The following is a 19214-nucleotide window of genomic DNA, read 5'->3' as shown; positions in this document are numbered from 1 at the left end:
CGCGGTCCAGGCGCCTGAACTGTCTCCAGGAGAGGAGGGCGGCTGGGCAGGCATTCTCGAATGCTGCCGGTGGGAGGGGAAATTGGAACATCCTCCCGGGAAGGCAGTTTGGCACGATGTTCCAAAGGTGTGAAAGCTGTTCGCCAGCCTTTGCGGGGCTGTTCCGCGAGGACATAACCCCAAGCAGGGTGTGGGGTTCCCACATGACGATCTTGAAACAGTTGGAGGAGGAAAAAAACCCAGGCTGCGCATGAGAGAGGGGATGGCGGAGTGAATTAGGGCCTATCCCCTAGGGGGACTTATAGGGAGGCCTAAAAAAGCCAGCACCATGAGAGCTGGTAATGTGGACATTTTTTGCGGGGCGTAATTATAAATGATATTGTGATTATGCAAATGAAACCTGTTCGTGGCAAAACATGTCGAGAAAACGAAAAAGTATAAAAACACAATAATGATCTCAGAGAATACCAGCAAAGGTAACTGCAATCCACATTTTGATGTCGTTAGCATTATGAGAAAAAAGAACGTAAGATCATACTTCGATAACTAAGAATCTGAGCAAACATTTTGCTTCATTCACTCGGGTGCTCTTATAAAAATAACCTGGAAATGTCCTAATGTCTAGGAAAAGGAGACTGACTGATCCTGTGATGGTGAACACAGGAGGACCGAGTCTACAGCCATTGAAAAGGACGGTGTCGAATGACAATTATCAACCCGAAAATATATCATGAGATCAGAGTCCTTACTGAGTGACACATTCAGTGTGATCTCAGACTGCTAAGTTAAAAAACAAAAACAAAAACAACGTGCATATTAAAGATTAGCCATGGTTAATTCTGTAGTAGATTTACAAGGGATTTTGCTTTTATGTTTTCTGTTTGCATGACTCGTGCAATAAAAAAATAAGAAAAACTGTGCTTTCAGTATGATTATGACTTTGTAAAATAAAATAAAACCATATTTAAATAAACAACAGCCAGGTACTATAGATACAAGGCTATAAAACGCAACTCTCTCTGAATCATGAATCTAAACCTGAGAGGTTTTTCCTTCTATTTTGGATCTTTTTCAGAGTTCTTAAACTCGATGAGTATTAAATATTTACAGTACTCTAATAAGAAAAGTCTATATGTGTACTATGTATGTTATACACCTGTTTACTGTCTAAATGAGCCTCCCCTCCAGGAACTTTGTCTGTTTTGTTCACTGCCATTTTTCCCCGGCTCCTGACACAGTGCTCGGCCCAGACCAGACGCTCGAGAAACGTCTGCAGATGCTGACTGATTGCTGGAACGTCTTGAGAAAATGATCTAGCGTGACCAACACCATGATGCTAAGGTTTGTTGTGTCTGGGAAATGAGGCCAGGGGTCGGCCCATTTTCTTTTTCGCTTTAGAGTAAACGATATAAGGAAATCGTGTCTCTTCAGTGAACATTTACTTCTTTTGGAAAAGAATTAAAGTCATAAAATAAAACCTAGGAGTAAGTTTTCTAACAGGAGCGGTCAGGGCAGTGGGTGAGGACAGCCCCCTGGACTTGCTGTGAGACAGGCGGGTGGCCACCGTCAGATTTCCACAAACTCAAGGAGCCCTGGGGTCTGGGAGGCCATGGCCAGAGCTCCAGCCATGCCCAGGGGGCTCAGGACCCTGCACTGGGCCCCCACAGCAGGGGAGCTCAGCGGCCCCTTCCGTGACTACGACCGTTCCTGGACGTCCTGGGATGGGAGGCACTGCTGGTTTATGACCCCCCCACACACACACATCTTGTCAGCGGCTGCCTTTGGCGTCTTCTGGGTTACGATTTAAGAGTTGTGTGTCCCAGCATGCAGTGCAGGAGTGTGGCTGAGTGTGCACATAAAACTGAAGGGGCCGACATGGGAGAGGGCACCTAGGTGCATGAGTGTGCCAAACCAAAGGGGTGTGTACACAAGTGAGCACGTGCAGATGACACGTGTGTGCTTACGAGTACAACAGCGTTGCTCACGAGTGTGCACGGATGGCCCAGCAAACAGCGGCACAAGGGGGTACGAACTACATGGGGGAGGGTATGTGAATCACGTGTAGCCCGGGTGTGTGTGAGCACAGTGGTGGCACGAGAGGGTGTGTCTGTGCCCTAGGGTGTGAGCAGATGTCTGGGAGGGGTGTGGGCACAGCCTGCTGGGGACCACAGGAGGGGGGCTGTGCACGGGTGTGTGTGTGTGTGTGCATGCATGTGTAGAGAGTGGGCGGGGGTGGGGTAGGGAACCTGAGTGCTATGTGGGACGGGCATGTGAATGTGAGTGTGTGCACTAGCAGAGTGCTGGGAGCAGAGGCGACAGTGTGTGTGCGGCACACCCGTGTGCCCACGTGCCCGAAGGTGTCTGGCATGCACAGGTTTCCATACTCGATGGTGGTGAGAGAAGGGGAGGGACAGGTATGTCCTCAGTGGCTGATGTGCGCTGATGGCCAGCTTGGGGCACCTGTTTACTCTGTACTTAGGCAGTGAAGAGGCCTGCCCCAAACCTGGAACCCACGCCCCACGGCAGGGAGCAGATAGCCCCTCTGGCTGATCCATGGAGGGGCTGCCTGGGTGGAGGGCTCATGGATCCTGCGTTTCCCGAGAGGGAGGGCTCAGGACTCGATGCCAGTGTTCTGGGGCTCCGAGAGCCGCAGTGACGCACTTATTTTCTCTGGAGGAGGCCTCGTCCACTCATGCCCTCCCGAACCCCACGCCAGTGCCAAGTCCAGTCCTCAAAGCTATAGGACACAAAGCTGAGTACATGGGTCCTGGCCCTTGTGGGGCCTAGTCTCCAGCACAGGCACTGACCACATGGAGGGAGATCGGTTGGGGATGGAGTCCTGGGAGAATGGTGGGATGTGGGAAGACCTATTGGAAGTGGTGGCCAATGAGCCTCGTCATGAAGGCTGACAGAGGCTGGAGAGCCGGGAAGGCATTCCAGGAAAGGGGAACCACAGGAGAAAAGGTGCAGAAGACAGGAAAGGGCTCTGCACAATCCAGGCAGCAGGGCGGAGTCCTTGGGACATGCTCATTGGCCGTGTGCAAGAGGGGATGGGGCTAGCCTGGGACTGGGCTTCAGGGGCCATCTGCACAGGAGGCCAGCACTGGGAGCCGTCTCCTGGCACCAGCGGACAGACCCATCGTGCCGCAGTACAAACTATCAGCTGCATCACAGGCAGTGCAAATGGGGAGGCACATGGCCTTGTAAATAAAACAGGGGCACTCTCTCCTCCACCCCTACTCCAGGCAGCTCTGGGCACTGGGCACTGTGCCATATCCTTGTAGGGAGCAGGCAGACCCCCGCAGCTCCTTCCACGCAGCAGGGAAACTCCTGAGGGGCCAACAGTCCAGAGCATGGGCTCTGGGGCCAGATGACCCCTATGGCTCACCCCTAGAGAGGAGACTTGGCAAAATCACTCTTCTCAGAGCCTCCGCTTTCTCGAAACTGTAAAAAAGGGGGTCCAACTCTCTCTCTCCCCAACGTCAGATGTGAGTGGTCAGAAGGACCACTGCCCTCCCCCTCCCCGCCCCAGCCCCCAGCCCAGCAATGAGCGGGTATTGCCAGGATCTGGCCAGACTCTGATCTCTTCTAGTCGCCTGACCACACCACCATCCCTAACCTGCATCCTTACCTCGGCTTCCAAACTGGCCTTCTTGCCTCCACCTCCTTTCTCTACAATACATGCTCTCCTTGCAGCCAGAGGAGCCCCTAAAACCTAAGCCAGGTAATATCTTCCTTTGTGCCAAACCCTCCTGCAGCCTTCACTGCACTCTAAGCGAGACCTAGAATCCTTCTGGTGGCCATCAGGGTATGACACCTTGCTCCCAATCATGCCAGAGTCACTATTCACCGCAGGCCCTTTGCACTCACCTCTGCCTCTGCCTGGTACTCTCATCCCCTAGATATCTACACTCTGCTCCTTTACCTCCTTCAGGCCTACCTGAAAGGCCTTCCCTGGCCACTCTGTATAAAACACTCCCCCCTTCATGGCCCTTGCTCTGTTTTATTTTCCTCCATATCACCTACCACATAACATATCACATGGGTATTTGTCAGTTTCGTGAGCTCCATGGCCCTACCCTAGACTTACCTATAGGCCCTTTGAGAGCAGACACTTAGTTTTGTACCCTGCTGTATCCTGTTCAGGTTTAGATTCTAACTGCCATTTATGAGACTCCAGGAAATGTCTTAACCCCTCCGGACTTGTGGTTTCCCATCTGTAGAATGGGGACGATGATAACAATAACACTACGGTCATTCTAGGCTGATGCGTATGAAGAACGCAGAGAGGAAGCACATCACGCTGGGCAGCCATGGCCGTGCGGCAGACATTTAAGGATGGAGGGGATGATGGATGATCACGGCTTGAAGACTGAGGAGCTAAACATTCTCTCTGACGCAGAACTGGCTCTGGCCGACATACGCATGAGCCCACTCACTGCGGCCCCTGTGAGCAGGCTGAGCCCACTGCTGGCCAGAAGGCACAGAGATGGGGAGGCTCAAAGGCCCTAGTGAGTGTTGGCACGGTGCGGGAGGGACCTGGAGGGGAGGAAACAATGCCTGCAAAGCACTGGGAAAGGAACACATGTGCTATAAACACACTTTGTGTCTAGCAGGCCTTGGCATCCCCGCTGAGTCAGGGAGAGCACACGGGGACACCACCCCATCATCCACCATACTTGGTGCCTCGACAACCTAAGGACTTGCTTCTCACCTTCCCGTTTTGCAGACAGAGAAACTGAGGCCCAAAGATGGGACCTGGACAGGCTGAGGACCCAGGTGAGTCCTTCTGACCGCAAGCCCCACTATTCCTCTAGGGACAGGCCCGGGCTCTCCCATGGACAGGCCCGGGCTCTCCCATGGGTCCCACGTGTGCATGAGGTCACATAACGGGGAGCCCTCACTTTACTCTCATGATGACAGCCCGGCCAGGGCACTGCTATTGTCACTGTCCCCTTCCTCCAGGTGAGGAAGCTGTAACCCTGAGAGGTAGAGCAGGGCCAGAAGCAGGGCTCTCAGACAGACAGCTGCTCCTGGGGCTGGAGAGTGATCACTTTCTCCTGCCACGATGGGGTCCCCTCCAGCTCAGGCTGCTGGATTCTCAGGCTGCCAAGGACGCGCACACATTTTCCCAGCCGAGATAAAGGCCCCCTTAAAAGCAACACGCATTTATTAAACGGCATTTGCCAAGGTTTCAGCACACCCTGCTGCTGACAGCAGACAGTCTCTGGATGAGATTTTTTCCCCAAGCTGACACTATTCACTGATGCCTTTTATAGCGCTCCTTGTAGCTCACAAAGCACTTTCCACATCTCTTCATTCCCTTAACCCTCAACAGTCCCCATGCAAAAGGAAACAGGGGCAGAGGTTCCATTTTGCAGATGGAGAAAGTGAGGCTCAGAAGAGGGAAAGGCCCTTGCTCCAGAGCCCCTACTTACAGAGTAAGAGGCGCATGTTGGATTCGAACTCAGGAATGGGTCCCAGAGCTGACGGCCATTCCACTGCCTCCCCTGCTGGAGAGGGAGCCTGGGGTGTCAGCAAGACAAAGAGTGAGAAGGGCTTTGGGCTGGAGCATTGGAGCAGGCAGGGGCCCGCAGGAGAGCCACCAAGGTGAGCTTCTGCTTCACAGAAGGAGAAACTGAGGCTGAGAGGGGCAGCATGTGGGTTTCAGGTCTCGCTACCACTGAACAAATAGAACGGGGGTCCCACCTGCTCTTCCCAGCCCCAAACCAGGACACGATGACCAGGCAACAACAACAGTAATAGTAACCACGGCGGGAAAACATCACGCATCGCTACTGCCAGCAGGACGACGGGCCTCGCCAAACCACCACAGGGACCCAGCAAGACAGGGCCGGTACCACTCCCGTTTCACAGAGTAAAAAGACTGACGCTCACGGTCACGGGGCCATCGAGCGGTAGGACTTCACCTGCACCCTCACCCCACCATGCTGGGCGGCCTCACGCAATGAATGACTTTTTGGGAGCGGCTGACGTTGGGCTGGGCCCTCCAAACCCACCGCGACCAAGAGACTGGAGCACTAACGACATTCACATTTCATGGTTTGCCAGCTCATTCATCACGGTGTCTACAATGGGGCAAGCCGTATTTTGGACAGCCCGAATTTTAAGTACCAGTTCTCAGGTGTCTTGGCTACCTCCCTCCACCCAGGCTGGCCCTGACATTCGTGGGCTTCTTGACGTTTTCGGGATCACTTTGACAGCAGGAGGGGCGGGGATCCATGCCATGGCCACGGCCCCAGACGCAGAAGTGGGATGGTGTAGTACGAGGGCAGGAATGTGCTTTCAGACCAGGGTTACTGCCTATGTGACCTCAAGGCTCTGAGCCTTTTCCTGAAAATGGGGATCTTACTACCCACTTGTTCCTCTTTCAGCCATATGTATTAGCCTGCCTACTACTGCCAGCCCCTGTGCTCAGGCCCCAGGAGGCCCAGCAGTGACTAAGACAGACACAGTTCCTACTCTCATGTAGCTTACATCCTAGCAGGGGACACAAGGCCGAAAGAATGACACAAATACAGAAATGGCTTGGAGTGCTCAGAAACAAATTTGTTGTCATGATAGAGAATAACAAGGGGGACCCACTTGCAGAATGGGGTGGCTGGGAAAGGCCCCTCTGATGAGGCGAGATTATTGAATGTTGAATGTTGAAACCTGAAGGAAGCAAGAGCCAGGAAGTTGTTCCAGTAGGAGAGAAGAGCATGTACAAATGCCCTGAGGCAAGAAAGAGGCTAGTGCCTAAGAGGGCCAGAAGGAGGGCCAAAACCCACAGAGGAAGGAGGGGGTGGATTGAGATGAGGTCAGACAGACAGACGTGGTCCGGAAAATGCCATGCCCCATGGATCATGGTAAGAAGTTTGATTTTATTCTAAGGGCAGTGGGAACCACTGAGAAGTTTGGAGCAGGAGCAAGGAACATTTAATTAGTGAGCTGCTCTGGGTGATGACATGGGAGGGGGCAATAGTGGAAGCAGGAAAGCAGTGACGAGGATGCTATAGCACTTAGGGCCGGGGCTCAAACCCTAGCTCTGCACTTACAAGCTGTATGACCTTGGGCAAGTCACTGTACCTCTCTGAGTCTTGATTTCTTCATTTGTCGAATAATAATAGTTCCCATTTCATAGAATTGTGGTGAGAATTTAATGAGGCAAGGCACAGAGTAATGATTCTATCACAAGGCCTGAGATGTTCAATGCCAAGGTGCTCAGTGAGCCAGATCCTATTTTGTCTGGCCCTGACCTCTCCCAATCACCACACTGCCTATCTCCCTTCACTCCAGGCTCTCTGGCCTCCTTGCTATCCCTGGACCAAAGAAAACTCTTTCCAGCCCCAGAACCTTTGCACTTGCTATTCCTTCTACATGGCTCGCTCTCCTCATATTCCCATGGCTGCTCCTTCAGTGTTATTCAGGCCTCCACTCTTCAGAGAGGCCCTCCTTCTGTCCCCACTCAACCTTCTATGCCTCGTCTTGCTTTCCTTTTCTTTACAGCACCTGTCTCCACCTGATGCAGTATTTACTTGGGTCTGTTTTTCTTCCTCACTAGAACATCAGCTCTCTGAGAACAGGTGTTTTTGCCTACCAATGGTTGTCACCCCAGCAACTAGAGCCACCCAGGCACATAGTAGCTGTTCAAAAGTACTTGTTGGACCGATATTTATAACTAAAATGATTATAACAAGAATAGCAAAGTGGTTAAGAGTAAACCAAGGCTAGGATCTGGCTTTAACTCTCACTGGCTACGTGGCCATGGGAGGAGCCCAACTTGGCTCTTAGGAGCCTCGGTTTCCTTTTCTGTGAACTGTGAGTGAAGGACTCCATGCTTGTGGGCACATTGGGAGCACTAGACCACGGAGCACATCGAGGGATGCGTGTCAGACTAGTAATGGCTGAAGTGACACCTGATGTCTAGCATTTGTTTTCCAAAGCTCCCCTGACCCCTCCACTCCCAGTAAAGTCAGTGGGGGGGGGCAGTCAAAAAAGAATGACAGATCAGTGTGGAAGCCAGGGGTCGTCCCACTATTCCTGCTCATTTTTGTGCATGTTTAAAATTTTCCAAAATAAAAAGGTAAGGAAAGAGAGCACGGATTCGAGGCCCAGCTCACCCCCAGTACAAAGGACACTCTGTCCTTCCACCAAGGCTTCCATTTCTGGGGGACACGGTTGGCAATGGAGTGGGGCCTAGGGGCCCACCCCTCTGGCTGGCTCTCCAGGCGCAGAGGCTCCCTGCTCGCTTGCTCTTGGCTCTCCGTCTCCCCCACTGATCCCTTAGGTTCCTGGAGCCAATCTGTGGCCATCTCACCCCCTGTGCCCCCAAGTGGCTGTGCCAGGAAATCTCACAGACACAAAGAGCCGATCTGTGTCGTGGCCTGACTTCCACCTCGTCTGTTTTGCACCTCTCTGGACGGAGGGCCTGGCCAGACACCTGACGGGGAAAAATCCATCTTGTGGGGGCCTCCATCAGGAGACCTGCCCCAGCAACGTTCAAGGGAACAGGAAAGCAGTTTCAGCTGTGAAAATAGATGCTTCCTTCACCAGTATGGGACGGAAACCCATCCTGGGAACACGGGCCACCTCTGCCTCCTGGGGAGGATACGCTGACTGACAGAAATACGAGAGGAGCACCAAGAAAGCAGGATGCCAGCCCCCCGGGCCTTGGTTTCTCCACCTGTCAAACAAGGCTAAGCGATGTCTACCTAACAGCCTGCCCTCTGCAGTCAGGCTGATCTGGGTTGTCATCTGGACTCAGTCCGGATGTGGCCTTGGTAAGTTGCTCCACTCCTCTAACCCAGTCTCATCATTAGTCCAGTGGATCTGATAACTGTGCACATCGCCCAGGCTAACTGAGTACTACCGGGATCATACAGGCCAGCCAGCATAAAGTGCTCAGCCCCGTAAGTGGCTGGAAACAGAGGTTCCTGTTATTATTACTTTAGTATTTTTCCATGGAATTCGGGATCCTGTCAGATTTCTGGCTTTAACAATGGAAACTTCCAGCACAGCCCAGTTTCAAAAAGGCTTGGCCTGGAAGAAAGGGCGCTTGGCATCCCATCCATGCCTTGCTGTGGATCTGGGGTGTAAGCCCACGAGTGCTGGGCTCTCTTGCCCAGTGGGGCACGGTGAGGCGCTCAGGGAGACCACCAGGGGCTCTCCCAGGCTCCCCCTCTGGCTTTCCGCGTCTGGGAGCGCACAATTCCAAACCCGTGGATCTGGACAGAGACACCTAGAGGCAGCCTGCGCCCACATCCTCAGTCCCAGGAACAGACAATTAAATCCCACTAGTCTGGGGATCCGCTCCAGTCATCCAGCCCTCAAGGGCCCCCAAAGCTACAGGGAAAATCCCCAAGCGGAACACCACGCCCTCCCATGACAGCGTTTGCGATTTCGTGCCCAGTGCCTGCAAGAGGCTGTGCCGGGTACTTCACAAAAGTCAGCCCCACTTTGGTAGAGGAGGAAATCCCAGGAGAACAAAGCGATGGTGGCCGCGAGGCTGGCTGGCTGACGTGTGCTGAGCGTTTGCTCCCTGCCAGGCACAGTGGCAAGCATACACGTGTGTGCGTCAGTGCACTTGATTCTTGAAACAGTTGTTGAGGTCATCTCTGTCTTCCTGAGGAGGGAACTGAGACACACACCAAGCGCTGGAGGTGGCCCCACAGGCGGTGGAGCTGGGATTCACCCTCCCGGGCTCTCGCTTCTGGATCCAGAACCACCACGCCCACCAGGTGCTAACCACGTATGCATATGGCCAGGAAACAAGGAGAAAGCAACAAGTAGCCTCCATCAGGGGGAGACAATCCTGGGGGTGGGGACAGTTCAGAGAAGGAGGAGCTCCCTTGGCTCCAACCGAAAGAGGAACAGGTTTGGGCATATGAAGATAAGGAGGTACAGGGAAGGGGAGCTCTGCCGGCGGGAACAGCATCCGTGAAGGCCCAGAGATGAGAGAGTTGAGCTGAGGGCACGGATGGGTACACAAGCGTTTACCAAATTGGGTCAGGCCGCATGCTCGCAAGCCTTGCACAAGCCAAACGCCTCGTGTTCATATGTTTGGGGAACGCTGCAGAAAACAGGGTCCAGTGTAGGATTCTACCACTCTGGAGCTTCTCAGGTCTTAGGGGCTCCCCCGCTTGGCGGGCTGGGCAAACTGCGGTCTACCGGGGCCAGCCCGTCTTGTCAGGTCAGCTTTTGGGGAAATATGTGCCTGAGAGTAAGGCCTGTCAGGGAGGGAGCCCACACAGGCTGCTGCACTTTTCTTTTTAAGTGTTTTTGGAGAAAACTTGGACCCACTCAACAGTTTGGAGCCGGGGAGTGACATGATCTGCGTTGTGTTGACAGGCCAGAAATCTGAGCACATTTAAAAAGAGGGGTGGGGGGAGAACCTTCCATCAGTCCAAGACTCTACAAATAAGAAAATAACCTGTCGCACGGAGCCATTGGAAGCAGCGAGCGAGTGTGTGTGGGCTCCGTACAACAGTTTTAGACTCCCTTCCTCTCACACACCCCCTCTCCATCTGTCGCAAAGGGCACCGGGAAGATGCAAGGAGGAATATTCCAGCTCTGGGGGCCTCCAGAGCTCGGCAGCCCAGATGGGGGGCTCTGGTGGAAGTCACATGGCTCCCATGAGCTGCCACTGGCGAGGGGCTCTTGATGTTTCCATCTTCAGTGTGCCTTCCAGGAAGCGACTGTGACTCAGGGAAGGGCTCCTGCCCCAGAAGGAACTCTTGACAAACCTCCATCTGAGCCCGGAGGGGGCTCCTCTCACTCCTTCCAGGCTGGACTAAGTCCGGGTAAAGTTCTTCCCTCAGAGTTTTGATTCAAAATCTCAACCCCCGCCTCTTACTCCTCAGACAAGTTACTTCTCCAAGTTGGGACTCAATTTTCCTCATCTGCAAAATGGGGATAAAAGCCACCTCATGCTTTGTTTTCCTGACTAATGTGATGACATAGGCAGGCCCTCGGTACACAGTCTCCGGTGCTGTTGCTGTTACCATTCAAAGACATGGATTCTCCTTCTTCTCCACATGTGGTTCCCATCAGGACCTCCAACATGTCAAATGACTACAAATACAGATTGAATCACACCACACCACGGGTCTCCAGGGAATTGGTAAAGGAATACTTCATGGCCAGAAAGGACCCAGAGAACACCACGGGTTTAAAAGAAACTTCCAACAGCCCGAGTCCATTGGGGTCAAAGAGCCCCCCACCCACTTTGTCTTCTTGAGAAAGGGGAAGTGAGACTAATTTCACCAGTTAGGAAAGTACGCAGGAGCCACGAGCGTGTCCCCCTCTACCAAAGGGTCAGAAGGTCGCTGGAGAGCCCAGTTGGCCCCCAACACCTGAACCCCATCTTGGCCTGGCCTCCTCCAGGACAGAGGGAGGAGCCAGGGGGAGTCACCGAGATCTACCCAGTGTGGGCCCCAGAGGCCCGTGACCTCAGTGGGACCAAGCAGAGAGCCTGCAGAACGGATGCCAGGTGCTGTGGGGCTGCCCAGGTGTCCCCGAGACTCTTGCCCTACTCCCAGCCTCCGAATGGCCCTCAGCGAGGTTGTTTTAGGAAACAGGCCTCATGTCGGCTCCAAGAACACAGGTTGGTGACTTCACTGGCATCTTTTTAGAATTTCCCTTTGGCAGCATTTGTGCTAAAAGCAATCTTTAGAAACTTCTTCTCCTGCCTTCCCCAACCCAGATAATTCACATGACCGGCCCCCTGCAAGCGGTGATCATGTGGGGCCCCAGCAATCATGTGACACACACTCCCCCCCAGGCTGACAGTTCTTCCTGAGACATTAGTAGTCATTCAATCTCACGCCGCCTTCCTAAGCCTGACATTTGAGTTTCTCACTTGAACAAATCTATTTTCTTGGAAAATTGGACAACTGCCTCCTTCTACCTTCCTGCCCTTCTGTCCTGCCTCTCTTCTGCTTTGTCATAAACTCCATGCTGGGAGCAGCCGAGGGAGGGGGGCTGCTGCAGCCCCATCCTGCAGCCAGACCAGGTGAAGCCCATGCCGGGGCCCAGAGTGTGACCAGAAGCCCGGAGGACACAGAGGGAAGAAGGCTGGCAGGCTTCAGCTATGACGACGACACCCCACCCCTGTCCTACCACCCTCGGTCAAGAGATGTGTTCTCACCTCCTCAGATTTATTTATTTCAAAGTTAATCTTGGCCCCTCTGCTGCTCCCACTTTTTCAGGCTATTGATGCTGAATGGATTGGAACGGAAGTTTTATGGCCTAATCTTTACCATTTTATAGATTGTTTTTATAGGCAAAAAGGGGAGATTTGCTCACAAGAAGGGTGTCGGTGTTCCTGGCCAGTGCCCCAGGAAAGGCAGGCTGCCCATCTGAAAACTTGCTAATCAGCCTCACCAGGTCATTTGCCAGAAACTGAACCACGGGGTCCTGGCTGGAGAAGGGTCTGGAAGAGACATTTAGAAATTAACTTGGGCCCCATTCCCTGTGTCAGGAAAATGAAGTACTTCTGAGAGACACTTGTGCATTTCCAGGCCAGATCCAGGAAGGACGTGGGGCAGGAACTAGGACTTCCGCAGGGTGGAAAGGGTGGCTCGGGCAGCAAGAAGCGGATCAGATTGGAGATGCCACTCACCAGGCAGACTTGAAATGTATCAGTGTTTCCTTCCGCCCAGCCAGGACCCAAACATACTGGGAAGACCCCGGGTGGGGTGGGGGATGCCTATGTAGATCCCTGGGGTTCTGGGGAAACTGCAGGGCAGAGGGAAGCTGCTGTCCACCCCCACTTCTCCCTCCACCCACTCTTTGCTAGTTCTCCCTTCCTCACTGCTATCAGATGGTTACCAGTCTCTAGGCAAATGCAAAAGGCGGGGTGGGGGGGGGAGGTGGGTACTGAGCTCATCTTTACCTTCCTCCTAGAGAAGGATGGTGTGGACCCCTCTGTCTACAACAAGATTCCCCATTCTTCTCCCCCACCCCAATTCCTTTGAAGCCATTACACTGCCACCTGGGCCCTCCCAGGAGACCCATGGTTTTGCAAAACCCCTTTAAGAAGCAGGACTCCTGAATGGTGACCTCACCCCTTGACGAACATACACGGTAGCCTTCAGAGCCTGCCGCGGGCTGGAGACAGCCAGGTGTTTGATGTAGGCCAACAAAAAGACATGCTCAGAGCCACAGGTAACAGCCCCACAGAGCACCTGAACTGCAGGGAGCTGCACGGAAGCCCGGGGAAGGCAGGCAGGAGGAAGTAGGGGAGCCGGGAGAACAGCAAGGAGCAGACCATCCAGCAAGAGGCTTTGGCAAACCCAGGGACAATCCACCGTGCTTTCGCATTAGGATCTGTTGATCACAGCAGCTCACCCCTGGAGTTACTGAGGCCTCCCTTCCTCTCTCTCTGCCATACACACACCAACACCGTGTTGCTCCACGCACCAGAGGGAAATCTCACTCTTCCCTAATGGCAACAGCCTGTTTCTCTTCCCTTCCAGGCAACACTTGGGGGACCTCTGCCCCAACCCCCTCCTCTCAGACCCTGAAGTCAGACGTGCGGAAAGCCTAAGTCCAGGGAAAGAGCTTCTAGATAAGCCAGGGGCACCTAGCTCAGAAAGCTGCTGACAGCCTGCCTCCCCCATCAGATTGGGCAGGGGCTGGGTGGACCAACTCATCTGGGTATGTCCCACTGCCCAGCACAGGGCCCAGCACAATGCCCACACAAGAGAGAGGGAGAGTGGGTCCTACCCATGGCTGTGTGACCTTGGGCAAGTGGCTGGCTGTCTCTGGGCCTTAGTTTCTGCATCTGTAACTCCAGTTACAGACACGTCTCCCCTTACTACTGCTGGACATTAGCCCAGTGGCTCCCACTGGCGCTCTGGCAGGCCTGGGCCCGCAGTTGGGGGACGGCAGCCGCAGGGGGCAGGGGTGCTTACCTGTCCAGGCGCAGGACACGGCCAGCAGCAGGCAGAGCAGCGGCCCGAGGCGGCCGGGGGCCGGGCCGGCGGGCTCCATGGGCCGCGGCTGCGGAGCGAGGAGGGAGAGCGGCGGTGAGTGCGCGCTCGGGCGGGCGCAGGCTGGAGCGGGGAAATGACTAAGGCTCCCCCCTCCTCTTCCCCCCCCCCCCCCCCTCCCGGCCGCCCCCCCCCCCGGAACAGGCGCCTGGAGCGGCTTAGGAGCCGCCGTCACCGCTGCGATTTTCGGAGAACACCCCCCCCCCAAGAGATCTAGAGACGGAGAGGGGGAGAGACCCCAAGCGCGCGAGAAATAAAGCCAGGGAACGGCCAGGGAGAGGCGGCAGGAGAGAAAAACAGACCCGAGGGAGCCAGGCGGAGAGCCAGAGACACGGAGAGGCGAGAGAGGGGAAGAGGGGAGAGAGAAAGAGGGAGAGAGAGAGAGGGAGAGAGCGAGAGGGAAAGGAGTGAGCGAGGCGGCGCGCAGATCGCGGCCGCCAGCGCGGGAGAGAGGAGGACCGCGCGCAGGGGCGAGGGCAGCCCGCCGAGCCCCGCCGAGCCCTGCCGCGCCGCCCCCGCCGCTGCCCACCTGCCCCGCCCGGGCTCCTCGCGGCGCCGGCGGCTCGGCTCGGCTCGCTCCCGGCCCGCAGTCCCGGCCGCTGCCCCCGCCCTCCCCCCCGCAGCCCGGCCCCCTCCCGCCTGCCCTCCCCGCCTCCCTCCTTCCCGCCTGCCCGGGGAGGCTGCGGGGCTCGGGCCCGCCAGCCCAGTGTCGCCCGCCAGCCGCGCGGCCGGGGGTAGGGGGTGGGGAGGGGGAAGGTGGGGGAGGCGAAGGGCTGCGTCGCCCGCTCGCCCGCGCGGCGGCCCCAGCTTCCTCCCGCCGGGCCCCGCGGTTGCAGCCCGGGAGCGGTTCCGCGATCCCCGCCGCCGGCGCGCCCCGCGAGCGCCCGGGACCGGACGGGCCGCCGGCTGCAACAATGTGCCAGTTCACGCGCCCGCGCCGCTCCCTCCCCGCTCCCCTGTCCCCCAGTCCCCGGCCCCCAGCTCCGCTCCGCCCGCCCGCCGCGCTCGGACCTGCGCCGCCGGCGAGGGCTAGGAGGCAGTGGGAGCGCCGCCTGGGCTGCCCAGAGGCCGGGCCCCCCGCTCCACTTTGCGCAAACTTGTTTTTCTAAGGTCAGCGCCGCGAGCTGGCTACATCGTCCTCTTAAGGTGGACTGGGAAGTTGCGGCCGACCTCCTTCCCCTCGCCTCCGGACTCGGGGCCGCGGTTAGTCCCTGCTTCCCGCCCGCTGGCGAGCGGCTGGAGGCGGCACGGGAGTGGAGGTGGAGGGGGGTCGGGGCGGGGGTGTCTGCCTTAGGCCCCTCCCGGAGTGGCCCTGCCCCTGGGCCCCAAAGCTGAAGGCCCCTCTTGGGGGTGGGGGAGCAGAGGGCGCGCGCCCGAGGGGCCCGGTTCTTTCAGAGCTGGGCCGAGGTGAAGGAAAAGCAGGAAGTAAGTGAATGTAGGGGGAAGGGGGAGAGGAAGGAGAGAGTGATGGTACAAAAATAGCGTGTGTGTAGGAAGGACTTCAGTACTGCCTGGAAAAGAGGCGCAGGGAAGCAGGGAGGAGAAGGAACGAGAAGGGGGGCTGTGGCTGAGAAACCAGAGGGGAAGGGTCTGGGCCTCCCCTGGGGCAGTGGGCTCTCAGCCAGGTCCATCTTTGTCGGGTAGGCTGATTGGGGGGTGGGGTGGGGTGGGGTGGGGTACAGAAGGCCCAGGCAGGGGTGCAGGGAAGAGGTGGGGCTTGAAGGCCTGGGATCCCAAAAAATGACAGGAGGTAAGATGAGGGAAAAGGAGAGCAGGGGCAAAGGGCCTGGAGACAGAGGACAGAGCCTCCTGGTGAAACCACTCTCTCTGTCTCTGTCTCTCCTTTTCCTTGACGGAAAGCTGTGTTCCCAACAGCAGCAGGCTCAGTGACAGGGAGTGGGGATGCTCTGGTCACCTGGCAAAGGGACGTGCCAGGCAGTAGGCAGCAGAGTCCCAGACCCTCTGCTAATTGGAGGTACTGGGGTTTGGAAATTAGCTATAACCCATTTTGCTTCACAAGGCCTCAAGGGGATACAAATGAAACGAGGTGGAGGAAGGGCCAGCCCCAGAAATAAAGAGGGAGTTGAGGCCCAGAGAGGGAGTGCACTTGCTGAAAGCTGCACAGCAAGGCCTGGGGTAAAAACAAGGTTTTAATTCCTGATTTCCAGGTTGAAGCCCTTTGCAAAGTGACCCCCCCCTCCCCCAGATCCACCCCAGCCTCCCAGTCAATGCCTGGTCCTGGCCTTGTGCTAAGCCTGGGAGGCCCACAGGGTACACCTGTCGCCTGCTGAGCATGGACTAGGCTCCCTGCATTCTAATCTGCCACCCATCTCTTCTGACTCTATAGATTTGAGAAAAATCCCTGACCATTTCTGTGCCCCAGCTTCCTCATCTGCAGTGAGGCTAACAGGAGGACCAACCTAAAAAAACGGGTGTGAGGATTAGATAAATTCATATTTGTACCGCTCTTCAAACAGTGCCGAGCATGTACCAAGTGCTACGCGGCCTTTGATAAATAAGTAAACTGCTTGGCGCTGGTCCTTGGGAGCCCACAGGGTTCTGAGCAGTATTTGAAGTGTAGGGGGATTTTCTTTTCTTTGGGTGTGGGAGGTACGGCGACCCCCCAAGGTCCCTGTCCACAAGGAATTCACATGCTAGTGGGGAGACAGATAAGTAGACAAGTAGAAATAATTCATGAACAACGGAAGAGCATCGAGAGTGAGAAGCGAGGGCTCATTCAGATAAGCACTGGGCCTTCCTGAGATGCTGGGAGCTGAGACGCCAGATGGGGCAGCAAGGTGAGGATTTGGGGATTTGCTGTTCCAGGAGGAGGGAGCAGCAGGTATAAAGGCCCTGGGGCCAGCCTAGTCAGAGGGGAATAAGCCAAGATGGGGGAGGGTGGTCCAGCCCTGGAGCCTTGTAGACCTTGGTAAAAGGCCTGTATATATTTTACAGATAGGAAATCATCGGAGGGTATTAAGCAGGGGAGTGCCATGATCTGATTTATGGGTTTTAAAGGCCACTCTGGTGGAGACTGGAGGGTAAGCCTGAGGGTAGGGAGCAAGGAATGGGGACACCAGTCAGGAGGTGGTTTGGGGGTCCTCCTCATCCGAGGTAGGGGGGCAGGGAATCTCTGACTCTGCAAGGCCATAGCTGGCTGAGACCGTGAAGGTGACCACCCGAGGCTCCTGGGAAAATCCATCACCCGAATCCTTCTGGGGTGCGAGGAGGGGGCAGGAGCTGCTGCTGAAGGTCAGAGATGAGGCCATCTCCTGGCCCTGGGCTTCCAGAAGGCTCTGCCATTCACCGTTCCCCAGCACATGCACACACAGACCTGCCCAGGATTAGGAAGCCTCGGATTAGGAAGGATAATAATTGAACCACCTGCTATTTACATAGTGCACCTTTGACAAAGGCGCTAGCAGGGCTGCCCCATGCAGGGGCCCCCTCCATCCCGCCTTCTGCCCCAGGAGCCCTCTGGCCTTGCTCTCCTGGTCCAGCCACCACAGAAAAAAAATCATCCTTCACTGTCAGGGCTGGGAGGTCATGGAAACCAATGGGCAGCTGGGTAGGCTGAGGTTGGGGGACAATTTGCCCGAGGTCACACAGAGAGATTATGGCAGATCATAGAGGTGAACCAGCCACCTCCAGAGGAGGCCTCCTGGATTGCCCTGGATTAAAGTCGAACTGCTTTCATACATAGTCCCTTCATTCATGCGCATGACAACATTTATTAAACACCTACCATGTGCCAGGCACTGTGCCCTATAGGGCCTGGAGATATAGTAGTGGGGGAAAAAAAGAAAAGCCAAGCAAAACCCCTGTCTGCAAAGAGCTGACTGTTGCTAGCCAAGGCAAACAGACAGCGCAGCGGTAAGTTAGAGATAAGGCTACAGGGAAAATAAGCAGGGAAGGGGCCCAGCAGTGCCTAGGAGAGGAGACCGGTCAGGCAAGGCCTCTGAGGATGTGATATTTGAGGGAAGGCTGAAAGATTCGAGAAGGGAAGCCAGAGGTAGCCCCATCCCTACTCTGCTCTTCTCCGGCACTCCCCATGGGCCACCTGTCAGCAATCTTGGTTCCACCTTCCAGAACCAAACCACCTCGCAGTGCCTCTCCGTCTCCCACCTGGGCACCTTCTTGCTCCCCTCGCCCCCCTTTCCCCCATCCACTCTCCACTCAGCAGCCAGAGGGATCTTTTCTGGAAGTCAGGTGACATCCTGCCCCTGTTGTCCAGGGTCCATCCGAAGGAAGATTCCAAGGAGCATGGGAGAGGGTGGGGAGGGAATCAAGGGCTTTGAAGCCAAGACTTTGCCAATTTGACTGGTGTGACTCAGGGGAAAAAAAAATTTTTTTTTTGGTGAGCCCCAGTCTCTCCATCTGTGAAATGGGAATAACCAGGCTCATGCAGAGATGAAGGTCATGGTCTGTGTGGTGGGAGCAGCCGTGTAGGAGTGAATCTGGAGTTTGAGCCTCTACCCGTGCAGGGATGCCCTGCGTGTGCACCAGGTCCCTCGACCTGCGTCATCTCACTGAGGACCTAGCAACGGCACTGTGTTCCCAGAGGCACAAGGCAACCAGGCCAGGGTCACTCTGCCCAGGCCGGGACATGCCAGAACCTGCAGGGACTCGGCCCCGCCTAGGGCTCTGCTCCTCGCTTCCCAGAACCCTGGGCTGGCGTCAATAGGCAGGCCCGCCAGACTGCCTTTATGTGGGGCCAGTCAGGAGACTGCACTGCCAACCACCTCGTTTTCTGGGTAACAGGAGCCATTTGGAGTTAGAGGCCTCTGCTGTGGAGCCAGAACAATAAAAATAAAAATAGCGAGGCCTCCCCGGGCAGCCTGGACCCGGGGACCCACTGCCCCGGAGAAAGGAGCTCCCAATGAGCTGGCCAGCAATCGGGATGGGGCCCAGCAGTGGGAGTGTCCTTACCGCACGCCTGCTCCACTCCCTGACTATGTGGGGTCATGGCCAAGGCTCCCAACAGCCATTTTATCCCCACAGAAACAAGCCCATGGGACCGGAGTGACTCGTATCTAGTGAGTGGCTGAGGGGCCGGGCCAGTTAGGATTTGAACCCAGTTCTCCGGATAGTAACAGGTCTTCTTTGTCCAGCAGCTACTCTGCGTTACAGACATGTTCTTGTGACGTGTTCAGACCACACCGAGGAGGGGTATGGACAGGGCCCTCTTTTTACAGACAGAAAGCTGCCTTAGAGAGGTCT

General features: G+C 55.7%; 1 protein-coding gene across 3 annotated transcripts in view; it reads right to left on the bottom strand.

The window, feature by feature from the left end:
* The window catches only part of LOC116868572 (tyrosine-protein phosphatase non-receptor type substrate 1-like), a 37166-nt gene extending 21960 nt beyond the window's left edge, over window positions 1-15206 (bottom strand). The window contains exons 1-2 of one of the 3 annotated variants that reach the window (XM_032859025.1): window positions 15006-15206; window positions 13917-14004 (exon numbers count right to left, since the gene is read on the bottom strand). In XM_032859025.1, coding sequence (XP_032714916.1) covers window positions 13917-13995 — 79 coding nt within the window. In that variant the 5' untranslated portion in view covers window positions 13996-14004; window positions 15006-15206. Of the gene's footprint in view, window positions 1-13916; window positions 14058-15005 lie in introns of those variants that run through there. The other 2 variants (XM_032859024.1, XM_032859026.1) reach the window with 2 other exon arrangements.
* Window positions 15207-19214: the final 4008 nt, after the last annotated feature.

Source organism: Lontra canadensis, unplaced genomic scaffold (assembly GCF_010015895.1).
Source record: "Lontra canadensis isolate GAN:19392208 unplaced genomic scaffold, GSC_riverotter_1.0 scaffold16, whole genome shotgun sequence".
NCBI lineage: Eukaryota > Metazoa > Chordata > Mammalia > Carnivora > Mustelidae > Lontra > Lontra canadensis.
Note: the sequence above shows the minus strand (reverse complement) of the source record. Positions and strands in the feature narration are given on the sequence as shown.